General features: G+C 37.1%; 1 protein-coding gene across 1 annotated transcript; it reads right to left on the bottom strand.

Moving 5' to 3' along the window:
* Positions 1-4,480: 4,480 nt before the first annotated feature.
* Positions 4,481-4,987, bottom strand: LOC137747952 (uncharacterized). The gene has a single exon (XM_068488074.1). It carries the CDS (start codon positions 4,985-4,987, stop codon positions 4,481-4,483), a length of 507 nt encoding a protein of 168 aa, XP_068344175.1.
* Positions 4,988-19,130: the final 14,143 nt, after the last annotated feature.

Raw genomic sequence — 19,130 nt, 5'->3', positions numbered from 1 at the left:
GCCCTATTGGCCCGACTGTGCTCAACATATCGATCATCCTTGGCACTTCTTCATCTGGTCTTCCAATTAATGTCGTCATTCCTGGGTATCAATTCAACTTAGATCTTAAAGCATTATTTGAAGAACGTGCCATCGAAGCCCTAAAGAAGAAAGACCAAGAAGCCCTAAAAGAAGAAGTCCAGAAGCTGCACAAGAACTTCTTTAACTATAACACTCTCATCCACCACTTTGCTGGCCGAAGGGAAGAAGACCTTTGAAGGGAGAACACGAAGCCTTCTTATTCTACTGGTACAACAAATTTATTGTTTGTACCATGTCGAATAAATGTTTGATAAAAAACATGCTACTGGCCGAGGCCTTGGCTAGTGGTCACACCCTAGCTCTTAGCTCGGCCATCCTTGCCAATCTCACGCTCTGCTTGGCTGAAACGACCATCACCAAAATTGACCTGCACCAGAACGGCCTACTTTGGGTTTTCCAATTCTGGTTGTAAGTTTACTTCGCCACCTGAGGCCAGAAATCCCTAGCTTCAAGACCACCGAAGCGCTATGTCTCTGATTGGCTTCCAGACCAGCTCCTCCACACTTGGCCGAAAAAATCTTTAAATACTTCTTCGGCCTAGAAGATCTCTCTGACGATGAGTTCCTAATCTACCGTCGTCAAGAGTACCCCTCTTCCATCTCCTCAGTATGGGATGAGATCGAAGACACCGATCTTCGAGAAAACTAAGGGGCGTTCGTGCTAGTTCGCCATTTTCCCCTTGGTTGCTATGCTCGACGCGCAAGTTAGGAAGTCTACCACCCCCACTTTACTGCTTGGCAACTTGGCTACCTCCAAGGATGCCCTGTGCCTCTACTTACTTCCCAATCTATTCTAAGTCGAGGACGTCTCTCTGGTTTGTCGGAAAAATAATGTAGAGAGGCCAACTGAAATTTCAAGAAAGGTGCACAAAACTCCGCCTTCAGTCGAACGTCCTTGAAACTCACAGCACTAACACTTTTGCTGAATGGTGGGATGCATATGTCCAAGAATTCTTTAGCACACCGGTCGAGGATGTTGTCAAAAAGATCTTCGATGACCATCCAAAGAAAGCCCCGCCCCAAAATCCAAAGAAGCAACCCAAGGTATGCGTCCTTTATTTATTTTCATCATAACTTGAGTCTATTTTCAGTGAGTCGTCCAACAAAATGGGCTAACACCGCTGCGATGGTTACAACAAAAAAGAAACCCGCTCCTCCAAAGAAGACTGCAACTGTTCAAGCTCCCGCGACATCTCTTACTCTAGTGGCGGCCACTATTGTGCCACTCACACCAAACAAACAACCTTGCCGTGAGGGAGAAACGGCTGGAAATGTTGCCCCGCCCCAAAAAAGCATTAAAAAAAAGCAAAGAAGGGTGAACGAGAGATTCTAGTGATCTTGAGTCAGAATACAGGGGCAATTGCTCCTAACGTTTCCCTCTCTCCTCCTGTTGTTGAAGCCTCGGCAAGGGGACTGTAAAATCCTCCAATGGCTCAGGCAACTGAAGTGCAACCCACTATCCCAGCCGTGATCCAACCAATTGTTGCCTCATTGGTCGAGGTACCTATCACTTCAAAGCCGGTTGTTACTTCTGCTATTGGTTTAGTAACTGCTGCCATTGGGAAAGCGGCCACTATGGCCGAGAAAAACCCTCCCCCAAATCCAAAAAAGAAAACAATAATCATCGTGGAGGAAGAAGTACGACCATTTTGTTAGCAATTATCCTTCTCCACTTAACTGGATCTCCGGACTAATGAATAACCTTTCTCTGTCTATGAGGGCGAGAGTGAAGAACCTTTGTTAATGAAGTGCCCTCAATCGGCCGAGCGACCGCCCACCATTCCTCAGTTGATGGTTGAAATGGCTGGCCAAGTCAACCCTATTGCTATTGAAGCGAACGAGGGGCATGAAGTGATGTCTGCTGTCGAGATAGAAACGACGGGAAAGACACTGATTCATTCCCAATATCAGAATCTCGGCATTCCTCCACAGGAGGTTACTTCGGCCTTCTTAAGAAACTTTCTTATCCTTCTATTAACTTTTTGCTTTAGAATTCTAAACCAAAAAGTTATTAAATGTCAGGTGCCCAATTACTCGTTTCATCGAAAATTCTATGTTGAAGGGTGTTATTTATATTTCCTGGCCACCTCAGTGGCCGTCGAATGTAGATAACCTTCATCGGCCATGGGAATTAGAAGCAATCTTAAACACTGGACTTAACCATTAAGCTCTCTAAGTTTGCACAATGAACTAGGGGACATGGCCGAAGTCTCATTTCGGCAGGTTTAAAACAAATTCCCTCTGTTATCTTTTTACGATTTTCCTTTTTTTCCAAAATCTTTTCATGTGCAGCCTTCATGGGAAGTCGAGCTAGATGTTCTCCTCTCAAGTACCTCTGGAGTGGCCGGGCCATCTGCCACGTTGGCTGAGCTTTCCGTAACTATGGTCGAATCCAATGCCTTCACCTAGTTATAGGGACTCTTATCCCTTTTGGCCTCGCAAATCTTTCAATGTAAAGGCCTCGACTCTATGGGAGAATGCCTGAATGATCTTGTAGCCGGTGGTTTACTGAGCACCGAAAGTGTCACCCACCTGTCCAACCTCTTGGAGCGGACCTGACACTATTTTACAACTTTTGAAAAGGCTTTCCGGGCCAAGGACAACCTAAAGGCTGCAAAGACTGCTCATGAAACCGGTTGATAGGAAATCGAGGCCATAAAAACAAAGAAAACGTGGCTGGCTGACCTTGATCATCAAATTGCCGAACTTCACCAGCAAAGGTGGGCCGTTATTTCAGACCCTGAAAAGAATTTTGAAGCGAATAAGGTTGGACTAACAGACTTCACGGCTAGCACAAGGCAAATACATCAACTTCAGCTCGATAGAAGGACAAGGCAAGTTGAAGTCACAATAGGTAAAGTAAGGTGGTTGGAACTAAAGGCCACTCTTGAAGCCTTCATTCCTTCGACCCCTTAGGATTTTAGCTTTTAAGAATCTTTTGTAACTTGTATGCCCTTTTGGAAAATTAATGAAATGAACTTTTATTCTCGCATCTCCCAAGTGACTGGATAATACTTCTTTAAAAACTTCCCATTAATTGGTAGTTTATGAATTAGACCGGTTCAGTCTTTAAGATGGTATGCCCTATTGCCGAGAACTTTGTGAACGACAAACAGTCCTTCTCAATTTGGCGACCATTTTCCAAATCTAGGATCTTTGATTCTTACGGGCAGCACAGTTTGCCAAACCAACTCTCCCTCTCCGAATGTTTTTTGTCTGACTCGTTGATTATAGGCTCGCTCGGTAATTTTCTTCTGTGCCACTATAAATTATAAGTGTCAAGCCGAATTTCTTCCAATTCTTCTAACTCTTGTCTTATGGCTTGATTGTACTTAGCTCGACCGGTAACATCACATCATGTTCATAGGTTAACGCGTATAGAGTCGTTCCAGTGGCTGATTGGAATAAAGTTCAATAAGCCCATAACGCTTTGTTTAACTTTAAATGCCATATATCGGGCATCTCTTTTACCATTTTTTTTAGAATACAGATCAAACCTTATTCCTTGCTTTGGCCTGTCCATTTGCATGTGGGTAATATGGTGTTGATTGCTCGAGTCGAATTTTTAGACTTGCTGTATACTCCTTAAACCTGTCGGATGTAAAGATCGTACCATTATCTGTTATGATTGTTTCTGGTATGCCGAATCTAGTTATGATATTTTCTTCCACAAAATTACAAACCTCTTTAGACGTTAACTCGGCGTATAACTTTGCTTCGACCTATTTGGCGAAGTAGTCTATTGCGACAAGTATCTATGCATGCTTAGCTGATCCGAAAGACGACATAATTTTGCCGATTACATTTGTGGCCTATCCTCTGAATGGCCAGGGTTTGGTGACCGAGTGAAGTATCTCTGCTGAGGCTCGTTGTATAGGCCCATGAATTTGACATTCTACACATCGTTATGTGCACTCGATACAATCTTTCAATATACTCAGCTAGAAATAACCTTGTCGTCGAAACAGCCAACACATCTTGCACCCAGATTGATAAGCCCCATAAATTCCTTCATGTACTTCTGCAATTGCTTAGGCAGCCTCTCGCAGGCCGAGGCATAATAATAATAAACCATCGTCACCTTTTTGGCACAACTCGCTCTGATACAACACATAATTTGTGGCATAGACCCTTGTCCTGCGGTCGTGTTTATCACTGGGATTATCAAGATATCGTATGATTGACCTTCTCCAGTTGTCTGGCATTGCCTCGACTGCGCAGACCTCTATATGGTTCTTCCGCTCCAACAATGAAGGTAAGGACATGACTTGTGTACGGATCACGCAATCGCGTTAGAGAACTTGCTGATTAACCAAGGCTGGGTATGCTTGTCATAACACAGGTATTTCTCAGCCTAGTTTACCCTCCAAGAGTTATACTCCAGAGGCTATTTGAGCTAATTAGTTTGCGTCAGTATTTCGAACTCGTGAAATGTGTTTGAAAGTAACGTCATTGAAAGACTCGGCCAAATAGCTGGCAACCATGCGATAAGGTGCCAGAGTGCAACTCATGCAACGAAAAGTCTCATTAAGTTGGTTAATCACAAGTTCGGAATCACCGACAATAAGGACACGAGTTACCCGTAAATCATGTAGGACACCAAGGCCGATGATAAGAGCTTCGTATTCGACCTGATTATTCGTACAATCGAAATCGAACTCGAGAAAAAAGTACCAGTGGCTATGATTTGGGGATTGAATAACGATCCCAACATCAGCTGAGACTAAAGTACTAAAGCCATCAAAGTACATCGTCCAGTAATTATCACGTATTTCCATCATGCTGATTTCAACGTCATTGCCCCCAAAACCATATAGTGAAGGATGTTGGGCCAAGAAATCGACCAACGCTTGGCCTTTGACAGCTTTCTGGGGCACATATTGCAAACTGAATTCAGACAGTGCCATTGTCCATTTTTTTATTTGGCCTTTTACTAGCGGCCAAGTGAGCATGTAACGAATGATATCGATCTGGGCGATGACCTAAGTGACTGATGAGAGCATGTAATGCTTGAGTTTTGATGCAGTGAAAAATAAGGCTAGGCAGAGCTTCTCATGGCAGAATAATTAATCTCCAGTAGCTTAAGATTTTGGCTAAGATAAAAAATGGCCTATTCTCGCCCAGCATCATTGTCTTGCGCAAGAAGGCATCCGATGGATTCTTTGGCCGCTGAGATGTACAACTTGAGAAGTCTGCCATGTGTGATGGGACTAGGACGAGGGGAGTCCTGAGGGAGACCTTGATCTGTGTAAACGCCTCTTGGTGTTCTGCATGCCATTCGAAGAGGTTAGAATCCTTAAGTTTCAAGAGTGTGGAGAAGGATTTCATTTTTCCTGTCGAATTGGCAATGAATCGACGGAGAAAGTTAATCTTGCCGAGCAACGACTATAGTTGTTTCTTAGTCATCAAGGGTAGAGCATTGATGATTGCTTAAGCCTTATTTTCATCTACCTCAATACCACGATGATGTACAAGGAATCCTAAAAACTTGCCAGATGATACGACCAAAGCACATTTAGCAGGATTCATTTTAAGGTTGTGTTGACGCATACGTAGGAAAGCCTGACGGAGATCATCCAAATGTGTCTGCCGATGTTGTGATTTGATTACAACATCGTCAATGTAGACTTCGATGGTGGTACCAATCAAATCATGGAAAATAGTATTCATGGCTCGTTGGTATGTGGCGCTGGCATTCTTGAGGCCGAATGGCATGACGACCCATTCGTATGTGCCAAGTGCCCCCAGGCAACGAAAAGCGATCTTATGGACATCAGCCTTGACGATGAAAATCTGGTTATAACCAGCATGTCCATCCATAAAGGATAAGATCTCCTGGTTTGCTGCCACATCGATTAACAAATCTGAAATTAGCATTGGATATTCATCTTTAGGAGTTGCCAGGTTCAAATTTCGAAAATCAATGCAGATACGCAAGGCACCATTTTTCTTTAAAATTGGGACGATGTTTGCCAACCATTCGATGTATCGAGCTGTCCGAATAAACCCAGCTTTTAAAAGTCGAACGAGTTCATCTTTTATGCCGAGTTGTACTTCGGTTGAGAAACGTCAAGGTGGTTGGCGGAATGGTTTACACCTAGGTTTGATGCGTAATTCATGTTCGACTAGTGTTTGATCCAAACCAAGCATCTTATGGTAGTTCCAAGCAAAACAATCCTTAAATTCTCTGAGCAAATTACAAAGCTTGGTTTTTACATGTTGGGGTAACAAAGCACTAACGAACAAAGGTCATGGGTCTTCGGCCGTTCCAACATTTATTTCCTTTAAAGGATCTTTGAGTTGAGGTTGACTATCCTCGAGCTCGGCTGGTGCAGCCTGAACTTTGTCTAGTGAAAGTACTGGGTCGTTGTCTCATTCGACGAAAAATTTGACCAAGTTTACGCCCGGATTTGGTTGCTTGGAAATAACATACCAATGGGCCAGCAATCGTTCCATGGTAGATGAAACCGCGGCCCGACGTCTGTCTTGCTATCTTTAGACATCAGTGTCTGCGATCATATCAGCCAACCCAAGTCTCGCCGAATCCTGATGGACAGTCTCGACGCCTACCTCGATTGTTTTCTGGACCGAAATTCTAGTCGGCCGTCCTTCCTCGTTCAAACCTTGTAGAGTAATATAGTCGCCTTGATCATCGTAATACTGCGCCTGAATCATATTGGCTTCAAACGGTTGATTGTCGGTCGGATGAACCACAACTGTTTTGCCGTCCCAAAAGATGAGAACCTGATATAATGAAGAGGGAATGCAAAAAACTATGACAAGAAACTTCAAACGTGACTCAATCGATCCTTTCACAACTTATTAGAAAGTAAACCTAGGTCATTGTGACGATACAAAATGCTAAATAAACCACATGTTTAAAATAAGATTAGGTAAGCAATTAATGTGCACATGTCACATAATTATCGTGGTTGGTTACTTGTAATCGGATGCACGATTGTTAGATATAAGATAAACTACATCATTTAGGTGATTAGATACCTAATTTTCATGTGATAGATAACTAATTTTAAAGTGAGATACACATTTTTCGACAAATTAATGAATAATATGTCAAGAATAGAAATGGTACTCATACCTTACATAATTATTCATGATAAGTAAATAGTACTTTCAATTTTAGTGTTCACCCTAAAAAATGTATCTATCACTAATTTTACTAATTGAATGTCCAAAGATACTAGCAACATTTGCATTTAGACTTTTTCACTTTTTTCATGACACGTGTCATTTTTTTTACACAAAAACAGAACTTATGTCTTTGAAATTACCTTTTCCATTTTTCATTATTAATTCCTATCCAAAAGCATTAACGATCTTGTTTTTTTGTATAAAAACATGACATGCGTCATTTAAAGAAGTGAAAAAAAATTCAAATACAAAAATTAGTGCAAAGATTTCTAGCACTCTCCTTGGATATTACCGGTTAGTGGGTTAAGTCTCATAATAGACTTGTTATAATAATGTGGTTCAAATTTATCTATGACGAGAATCAAACCCAAACCCTTTCAAATAATGTGGTTCAAATTTATCTATTACTAGATTATATCACTAACTATCAATATTGTAAGGTGTAATTGACCTCTAAGATTTTGCTTGGTCTGGACCAATGAATAGAGGCCCGACTAAGAAAAGCCCTTCTCAATCTGCAATCTGTAGATTATAAATTGATGACTTCCATGTGGCATTAATAAGTGCGAACGGCATCGAAAAATATCAGCCACATTTGACTAACGTACATTGTATGCATGCTTTAATGCTTATGATCCTACACATTCATTTCTTTGTAATTTCCCGCCAATGTAAACTTGTTGACTGTACTCCCCTCTTTCAATTCTTGGAGTTGGACTGTCGGAGCACCCCCAATTTGAATCATCAAATTTGGTCATTATACGTTTTTAATTTCGAAGAGACGGGTCATCAGCCCGCTACGGTGCTACTAACTATATTAATATCATCTTTCAACTTGCATTTTGTTAAATTTACAACAAAAAATGCGCGAGAATGTTATTGTGAACAGTCTCGGTGTAATTAAAAGTAGAACCACTTAATATAAATTATAAATTATATTTAATTTTATAAACTTTCTGACGTGGGAATCTTGTATTGTGTTCTCCAACGTCAAAGTACCTATTTTTTTCTTGCAGACAAACAACCATTTGCATACGCATATTTTTTAATGAGTTAGTTTTGTAGAAGTAAGAGAACCCAATCATAGATGCCACTGCTGCCACCACCCCTTCCCCACTTACACGCCCATCACCATTGTCGTCACCACAATCATCCCAAAGGCGTTAAAGTGTGCAAAAGGTATAGTTACACAGGACCTCAAATTTATGAGGTCCCCAAAATGTTTCATCCTATTACATATGAATATAAATTTTCTAAAAAAAAATTTTGATTGAAAAGGAAAAACATCATCATATGATTTTATCTATATTACAATTGATTAAGTAAGGGCTATACTTAATATATTAATTTTCTACTTTTTTCCAACAATAGAAAATATTGTGTATTACTTTCTTTCAAATTTTTCTAGCAATAAAAAACTAACTTGCGTATTACTTTCTTCCACAAACAAAAGTGTACTTATGTATCTCTTTTTCAGTTGTGCTCTTTTTTTCATGGCAATGGGAGATTATTCCATTAATAAGAGTGAAATGCTGATTTCAATTAAGTTTGAATATTGATTGTTGAATTTTATATGAATATGATGTAAAAAAAATTATTATTTTAAATAAAAAGGGTCTTTTAATTAAATTTGCACATAGTCCTCAAAATGTCAGAGACGGCCTTGAATCATCCCTATTACAATCTTCAGCACCACTATCACCGTCATGCCATGAAAAAGGCCGCCACCACCATGCCATTGTCATTATACCTATATATATATATATATATATATATATATTTTTTTTTTTTTTAGTATAGGTATCAATGGAAAAGTTAACCAAAACAATTTTATAATACTATAATTCAAAATAATTACATGATTGTCACTCAATCCTACCAAGTTTTTCAGCCGGCCAACTTGTTCCTGTGACCAGTTGATCAAATTTTTTGGGTATTGGAGAAAATTTTTTGGCACAACGACCATGGCGGCAACAATTTCTAGCATTGGCACTGGTGGCATGTGAGTGATGTGCAATGGGGCAAAAGAATATCAACATTCCGATGCTTGTAAGTGTATTTGCTTATAATTTGTGGCTTAACCCAAATAAAATGGAAGTGATCGATTAGTAGTTTTCCTTATAACTAGTATTTTTTCTTAAAACCTTTATTAAACTTGGTAAATTATGAACTGCAATTCGTAGGAACTTCAACCCTAAACGTATATTGCGAGCGTTTTTTTATCTGGGGTTTTTTTTTTTTTTTTTTTTTTAATCTTTTTCTTCTCTTATTTTTTCCGGAGCGCGAAATTAATTCAATAGTGCCCACTTATTTATGGCACACCAACCAGTGTCTGTAGCTAACTTGATTTAAAAAAAAAAAAAATGGAAAATATTCAGTTTCATTAATTAACATGGACTGACCATAAATCGGTCAACAACCCAATAAAGATAGATCATAAATTGATAGCTAACTTGTTAAGCGATTCGAACTTAAGATCCTAATTTTACTTACGAGTGAAAAAAAATATTACTAAATTATAATACTAAATAATGACTTATTAAATAAATATTTGTTGATAAAAGAAAGGTGATTATAGACAAGGGCGTGTACAGTTTTTAGCTCCGAACTTACAAGAGAATGTAAGTATTATCATTTTTTGTTTTTTTTTGTCAAATAATAGATTTTGTTAGATTAGATGTTAGAGTAACCAACAATGGGGTTTAACTCATGCCGTCCTGCAACGGTTCAACACATTTCCACCACTGTGGTGAATGGTCAATTGCTATTGATGTGATAGAAACTAGCACACAAATTAAACCCTATAATTTAGACGATTGTAGTATGAGCAAGTAGGGATCGTTCTAGACCGGGTTTAGGAGGGATGCTAATCAACACAAATTAAACTTAAAAACAGAAAACTAAGCTAGACTAACACAAAATAAAAACTGAGGGGGATTTTTGGACGAATTTTAACAAAAATAAAGTAAATTGCAGCTAACGAAGTAGGTCTTGTACGAGATATAAGTGAAAGGCTAGCTAGAGGATTCTTCTCCACACATGAAACATATGCATACAAATCGATTTCCAGTTATTATTTTTATTAACCGTGAATGACAATACCCCAAATTAACTGTGAACTGCACAAATTAACTATTAGATTTTCCTTGGTTAATTGAATTGGACTCAGCGATGCAATCAAATTATTCTTTTCAAGTTCCCTAACTATTAAAAGCATGATAGAGATGTATTTCGAAAATCATTAAATTCTGTGAAAATCATAAGCATTGACAAAGCATTTGTAACTATGAAAAACATGATACTCCTGCGCAGAATTTACTTAACTCAATCATGACTAGTGACTTTTACTACTTACAAATATAAGTTCATAACGATTAGGTGAAATTCCCTTATATTCTAGCATCAAATCTCTGCATGCAAACTAAGTGGGCACCCTTAATAAACATACAAGAATAAGTTCTTTATAAAGCAGATAAATAAATCACATTCATGTTTTATGAAATAATAATTGGATATAATCAACTTATATAAAACATATGATCATGGCTTCGAATTCACCTTTAGCTAAAAAGAAACTTAGTTACACATGTTCATCATAACTGAAAAGCAATCTAAAATAAACATTGAAACTTAAAACAAAGATAGAAAGAACTTTGAAAATTCCAGCAACTTCAATGGATGAATGGTAGGCATGACACTCTAAATCTCTACATGAATTTCATATATATAGGGGAAAATGGCTGAATCCAAGGAGGAAAGGGTTTTGGCAATTTTGAGTTATTTTAGGTCTCTAAAAATCAGGTAGAAAGTGTTGGAATGTGATTAGGATTCCTCCTTGTTGCTGGACATAAGATAAGATAATGTTGTATATGATAGGATAAGATAAGATAGGATAAGTTAGGATAGGATAAGATAATGTTCCTCTCCAATTAGGATTCCTTTTTCTTGTGTAATTCATTGCCTTCCAAGCCTCAACTTTAATTTCACCAGATTTTAGCACATGTCTAACACCATTTAAACACCAAAAACGTCCAAACCAAATGCTATCCAATCTAAGTCCAAAACTGCTCCAAATTGCTCCATTTAACTATTTATTGTCATCTTTACCAACTAGACCTACAATAATACGAAAATAATATAAATTACCAAAATAAATGGAAATTAACTAAGTAAATGCAAAGAAATAAGATAACAAAGTTGCATAAATATGCTCCTATCAGGTATTATAATATTCTAGTAAGAAAATGTATTTAAAATTAATGATAATCATTGTAAGAAACGTGCACATAATGCCTTCGCACGTTTTGTTTGAACTTGTTATAAAATCACAAAACATCATTGCTCTCTTAATTGGATTATATATTTTAGTCAACTAATCCAAAACATTAAGCATGCTATATATTATCCCCATGACCTATTTATATACATTATATATATACAGCTCTAGGTCAGGCCTTTCAAATGTCAAATATCAAATATATACTAGTAAATTGTTCAATGATCCTTTGGTGCTTCTAAGATCAAGACTGACTTTTCGTTGAAAGCTAATTGATTGGTACTCTAAATATGTTATACCGTCACACTGTCAATTAATTGGCCGCAGCCTTAGTTTTTGTGGACTAATCTCAACCTACTTTTTCTTAGACGACCCTGTAGACAAAGAGGGATCAAACTAATATATATTAGGATTAAGTTCTTATCTTTTAAAAGGGGACTAGCTAGTGACTTCGCCACGCACTCCACTCTTTCGGGAGCCGGAAGACTCGCAGAGGCATTTCAGCATCCTCCTGGCCACTATTGCGTGATTCATCATCGCTAAGAATTGAACACAGGATATGCTGTGTAGAATGCGGGCCTAGAATTCATCCTCAATTGCTGGGCCACACCATAGTGCTTAGGCTTAAGTTAATCATTCACATAATTGTTTATGTATTTTTTTTTTTTTTTAAATTTCTTTTGGTTAAAATAATTATTTATGTTTGATTAAGGTTGGATATAAAACATTCATGCCCTAGAAATTGACACCATGTGCTTATTTACTAGACATTATTTCACAACTCAAACCTCTTGCATTGAATAGTAACTCCAAGGAAGGAGGATGAGTTTTTTTTTTTTTGTTTTTTATTTGGTTACAAATGGTAAACTTATTACCAATCGAAAACTTACAACACAAAGGCCCACACTAAAATATAAAGGAAAAAGGGCCAAACAAACTACACACCAAGGTCCAAACCATATACACAACACAAAATTAGACCTTACAAACTACACACAAAAAGGCCAAAACAAAGGTTAAAGCCCAAAAACAAAGACCCATTGAAAGAGAACCTTCGTCTTCTGCTACAACTGCATTTGTAGCACTGCACAAATAGCAGGAACCAAGTACACCATCGAACACCAGAATTCCAACCAATCAACACCTTACAGATGGGAGGAAGGAAGACCCCATGATCCATTAATGAAACCCTCTCCGAACGCAGCCACCAAGGAGAAGAAAACAAAGAAGCCTATAAGAATACCACAAGCAACACTACCAATAAAGGCAGACCAAGATAAGGAGGTGGTACGGACACCCAAGCCGATACGAAGACCAGAACTCGACACACCTTCTCGATGTACCGTGACAGATCACGGTCAAAAGTGATTGCAGACCAAACAAAGGTATAAATTGATGAATGAATAAGCCAAATCGAAAATAAAGAGGATCGAATTTGTGGGGGATGGATGAGGGACATGAAGATGGATTGATGAATTGGATGGATATGAAGAATAAATTGAGTAGGAATAATGGCATCAAGGATGCATAGGTCGCACTGATCATGATGGATAGCTGAGGAAGAGCAGTAACAGAAAATAAGGGAAGGAAGAGCAAAAAAAAAAAAGAAGAGGATTACCACTGACCCTAGCCATAACTAGGGTCGGCAGCCGAACGGAAAAGCCAAGAACAAAAACCTCACACAAGAGACGAGAATGAGTCTAATTAGAGAGAGATTGTCATCGACTCGGGAAAGAAGGCTGTACCAAAGTTCAATAAGAAAGATGATGAGTTGACCATGAAAATAAGTAGACTTTCAAATCTTATAGAGAAGATCAAAATCAAATCAAATCAAAGCAAAATGATGAAGTCGAGGTTAGCAAGCTAGTACTGTTGGAGTAAATATTTTTTATTTAAATATTTAAATATATTTATGTTTTGCTTTATTACCAATATTATACACATAACAGTCAATTGATTTTGGCTTTATCAATTAGACAAGGAGTTATCTGCTCTTAATTATGAAATATGCGATTCCTTATCTGTATAGAGAAGAAGATCATGTCATTATACATAATCAAACTGTTTTTTTTTTTTTTTTTTTCATTTTGAGTTTACTTTACGTTTTGATTTTGTCCTGCTTTCAAGCCCTTAATCTCTCAAACCCTCAACGTCTATTTCTTCTATAAGTATATATAGCAGTCCCTGGAATCATTGAAAAAGACACGACAAAAATAATACATGTACCTTATGATATTGAGTTTTGGTTAGCAACATATTGAAAGGGTGTAAGTTCAAGGGTTCTTCCGTTGTGCAAGGAAGAACCTTATCAAAAGAAGAAGTTTCTAGGCTGTTTTATCCTGGGGACGACGTGGTGTTTGTCAACTGCTTGAACACTTTGGGCAGATCTGTGAAACATTTTAAAGAGAGTGACTTAGCCCGCGACTCATCCCAAGAATCATTCATCACTCAAGGCTTTTACATTTTTCGGGTAACTTCGTTCCTTTCTATTTCAATTTTCAACAATTTTAAGACATCAATCTGCCATGGATTCTGAAAACCCTGCTTCTCATTCAAATCTTGTTGAAGAGCAACTAATTGCAATGATATCATAAATCAACCTAGTTGATGGATCCGAGGGGCAGTGGATGGGCACTGGCGCTTTTGGCCATGTTTGCTACGATCGTTCCCTTTTCAAGACTTATTCTGTGACTGAGGGAAGGAAGGTGTTATTGGGTGATTCGCACTTAACTAATGTTGTTGGTACTGGAGAGGTGGAGTTGAAGCTCACCTCTGGAAAAAACCATGATATTGAAAGATGTGATGCACGCTTCAACAATAAGGAAGAATCTGATCTCGGGCTTTCTTCTCAACAAGGTTGGATTCACTCAAACCATTAGAGCAGATACGTATACTCTCACTAAAAATGGAGTTTTTGTGGGAAAGGGATATGCTACTAATGGAATGTTTAAATTGGATGTTGATGCTAATAAAATGTCTACTTTTATTTACATGTTGTCTTCTTTTAATACTTGGCATGCTAGACTTTGTCATGTTAACAAACGCTTGGTTAAGAAGATGAGTAACTTAGGCTTTTTACCCAACTTATCATTGAATGATTTTGAAAAATGTGAATATTGTAGTGAAGCTAAAATGACTAAAACTTCGCATAAATCTGCCAATAGAGAATCCGAACCACTTGGCTTAATTCATTCTGATATATGTGAATTTGATAGAAAGTTAACTAGAAATGAAAAATGTTATTTTATTATCTTTATTGATGATTGTTCGAATTACCTTTTTGTCAATCTTATGAAAAATAAAAGTGAAGCTATTGACATGTTCAAAAGTTTCTTGACTGAAGTTGAAGATCAATTTAATCATAAGATTAAAATATTTCATAGTGATAGAGGACAAGAATATGAATCCACTGAATTTATTATTTTGTTCAAGTCTCATGGAATTATTCATGAAACTACTGCTCCTTATTCTCCTAAAATGAATGGTAAAGCGGAAAGAAAAAATCGAACTCTTTGTGAATTGACTGTTGCTACTTTATTATTATTGGTAGGGTGAAATTGTGTTGACTGTATGTTATGTGTTAAATCGAATTCCTAACTCAAAAATGAATATTTCTCCTTATGAAATTTGGAAAAATAAGAAACCAAATGTGTTGTATTTCAGAACTTAGGGTTGTTTAGCTTATGTTCATAAACCTGATCCAAAAAGATCAAAATTGGCTAGTAGAGCGTATGAATGTGTTTTCATTGGTTATGCATGTATTGGCAAAGCTTATAAATTTTATAATTTGAAAAACCATGTCATAATTGAGTCACTTGATGCTGATTTTTATGAGAATAAATCTCCTTTTATTTTTTGAAATAGTGGGGGTTCTCATTCTTCTAGAATTTATGAACCTATTGTTGTAGAACATAGTGAATCTGCATTAGAACCTAGAAAAAGTAAAAGAGCTCGAACAGCTAAAGATTTTGGGCCTGATTTTCATGTATATAACTTACCAAAAGATCCTAATACAATTCAAGAAGCTTTAACTTCTTTAGATGCAGATTTGTGGCAAGAAGCTATAAATGATGAAATGGACTCCCTAGAGTCAAATCAAACTTGGCACTTGGTGGATCTTCCACCTAGTTGCAAAACAATAGGTTGCAAATGGATTCTTAAGAGGAAATTAAAACCTGATGGTTTTGTTGACAAATTTAAAGCCCAGCTTGTTGCCAAAGGCTATAGGCAAAGAGAAAATATTGATTTCTTTGATACTTATTCACCTGTGACTAGAATAATATATATTCGTGTAGTGTTTGCTTTAGCTTCTATTCATGATCTTCTTGTGCACCAAATGGATGTTAAAACAACTTTCTTAAATGGTGAATTAGAGGAAAATATATATATGGATCAACCATAGGGTTCTATTATTCCAGGACAAGAAAATAAAGTTTGCAAGTTAGATAAGTCTCTTTATGGATTGAAATAGGCTCCTAAACAATGGCATGCAAAATTTGATAGTTTGGTTACTTCGAATGGTTTTAGAATAAATGAAAGTGACAATGCATCTATTATAAGTCTGAAAATAATATGAGCACTATAATATGCCTATATGTGGATGATTTGTTTATTTTTGGTTCGAATATTCATGTTGTGAATAATGTCAAATCTTTGTTATGTACTAATTTTGATATGAAAGACTTGGGTGAAGCTAGTGTAATACTTGGTTTGAAAATAACTAGGTCTGAACATGGGTTTTCTTTAGACCAATCTCACTACATAGAAATTTTTTAAGAAAGTATAATTATTTCGATTGTAAACAATCATGTACTCCTTATGAACCTAGTGTTAAACTATACAAGAACACTAGTGACAGTGTTAAACAATCTAACTATGCAAGTATTATTGGTAGCCTTCGTTATGCTACTGATTGCACTAGGCTTGATATATCTTATGTCGTAAGAGTTTAATGCAGGTTTACTAGTATACCTAATTTAGAGCATTGGCATGCTATAGAAAAGCTTATGAGATACCTTGAAAGGACAATGAATTTCATATTACATTATGAGAAGTTTCCCGATGTCCTAGAAGGTTACAACGACGCTGATTGGAATACCCTTTCAGATGACTTTAACGCCACTAGTGGATATATTTTTAGTACTGGTGGCGGGGATGTGTCATGGAAGTGTAAGAAACAGACTATCTTGGCTCAGTCTACTATGGAGTCATAATTAATAGAGCTGGCTACGGCAAATGAAGAAGCAGGATGGTTGAGAAACTTACTGTTAGATATCCCTTTATGGGAGAAACTGATTCCAGCAATTTTGATTCATTATGATGGCACAGTGGCAATAGCTAAAGTGCAAAACCGTGATTATAACGGGAAGAAGTGATAAATACGTCGTAAGCATAACACTGTAAGAGAATATCTCTCTAATGGAGCTGTAAGAGTGGATCATACACGGTCTGAAGAAAACTTGGCTGATCCTTTGAGGAAAAGACTAGTACGAGAAAAGGTTTGGAAAACCTCAAGGGATGGGACTAAAGCCCTTAGAAAATTGAGTCATTTTTTATAGCAACCCAACCTATAGACTGGAGATCCTAAGAAATAGGTTCAAAGGGTAATAACAAGTCGCAAGTGATATGAGTGAAGTCTGCTAATTTTGATTTGGAATATTATTCCACGTCCATCCCTAAGAAGCATGACATCCTGAAGCGTTTTTAGGTTGAGATTTTTTTTATCTCTTAGTGAGGTCTATACTCAATGTTGAGTGGGATATCTAGTTGCAAGAATATCCTTGATAGTCTTACCTATGTGAATGTGGAAGTGAGGCCGCTTCCTATGAAATCTTGGGCAAGTTTCTGAGCGTTCACTGTACTGGGATACAAGCACATGGTCGTAATGTGTTGATTTTTTGAGCTTCACCTTAATAAAGTTATGTGTGTGGTGTTGTTAGAGATAGAGTTCAAAACTATAAATTACTCTAGTATAATCTAGATCACTAACACTATGTACATGTTCAAGTTGAGAAACACCTTTACTTATGCATAGCTTTATGATATGTTGCTTGATATATAGCTTTAAACAAAAACAAGTGGGAGATTGTTGGAGTAAATATGTTTTTATTTAAATATTTAAATATATTTATGTTTTGCTTTATTACCAATATTATATACATAACAGTCAACTGATTTTGGCTTTATCAATTAGATAAGGAGTTACCTCCTGTCAAATATGAAACGTGTGATTCCTTCTCTGTATAGAGAAGAAGATTATGTCATTATACATAATCAAACCGTTTTGTTTTTTTAGTTTTGAATTTTACTTTACGTTTTGATTTTGTCCTGCTTTCAAGCCCTTAATCTCTCAAACCCTCAACGTCTCTTTCTTCTATAAGTATATATAGCAGTGCCTGGATTCATTGAAAAAGATGCGACAAAAATAATACATATACTTTCTGATATTGAGTTTGGTTAGCAACATACTGAAGGGTGCAAGTTCGAAGGTTCCTCCGTTGTGCAAGGAAGAACCTTATAAGAAGAAGAAGGTTATGGGCTATTTTATCCGGGGAACGACATGGTGTTTGTGAATTGCTTGCACACTTTAGGCAGAGTTGCGATACATCTTAAAGAGAGCGACTTAGTCCGTGACTCATCCTAAGAATCATTCATCACTCAAGGCTTCTACATTTTTTGGTTAACTTCATACCTTTCTATTTCAGTTTTCAACAAGTACTTAGGAAGAGGATCCTCTCCGAATCCACTTGGTGGGGATCCTAGGGATCCCCACATCCTAACTGTTCATCGTAAATCATGAGACTAGTTTTCGTCAGGTACTATTTGTGTTTAATTTTAAATAAAAAAAGTCAAATGATTTCTGACTGCACAATGCACGATGAATGGCTAAGATGTGAGGATCTCTAGGATCCCCACAATTTGGATCCGGATGGGATCCAAATCATAGTACTTAAGTACTAATTATTTTTTAGATGTTTACAGATAGGCATAGGGATCACTGCATAGGTTAATTAAATATGTTTACTTTTTTTTCGATCTTTCACACTCTTGTTTATTCGTGTTCATCATTATTGTTTGATTTATTCAATTTGACGGTCAAAAATAAAGAGAAGCGCGTGAGAGTTAAAAAAGCTTGTGTGAAAATCATTCTAATATGTAAATTTTGCGTATTGAGTGGATAGATTTAGCCCATCTTCATTAGTCTATGATATAAATTAGTGGAAGTGTTCATAATTTGAATTCCATTTCCATTATTCGCAACTGTTAATTGTAGGATTACGGGTGTGTTTGGATGAGGGTTTTAGAAGACTCAAGAGATTGATGTCAAACTACGAAGAAATTGACCATAAAAAGGTGACATGGAGAGGATTGGAGAAACCCTACATGAGCATTAGAACAATTCCAGCGTTGATAGGCCCCCAGGCTATAGGCAACTCAATCACCTTAGTGAATGTAACCGCCTACAATGAACAGTAACTGCTCAAGTGCATCTCCACCCCTATAGTAAATAGTTCAGGCAATTCATATTATTTTTTATTTTTTATTTTGTAATGCTCATGGAAGGTTTCTCTTATCCCCTAAATGTTACATTTTATGGTCCATCTCTTCATAGATTGACATCA

This window comes from Pyrus communis, chromosome 10 (assembly GCF_963583255.1).
Source record: "Pyrus communis chromosome 10, drPyrComm1.1, whole genome shotgun sequence".
Classification (NCBI taxonomy): Eukaryota; Viridiplantae; Streptophyta; class Magnoliopsida; order Rosales; family Rosaceae; genus Pyrus; species Pyrus communis.
This window is presented reverse-complemented; position numbering and strand designations above follow the sequence as displayed.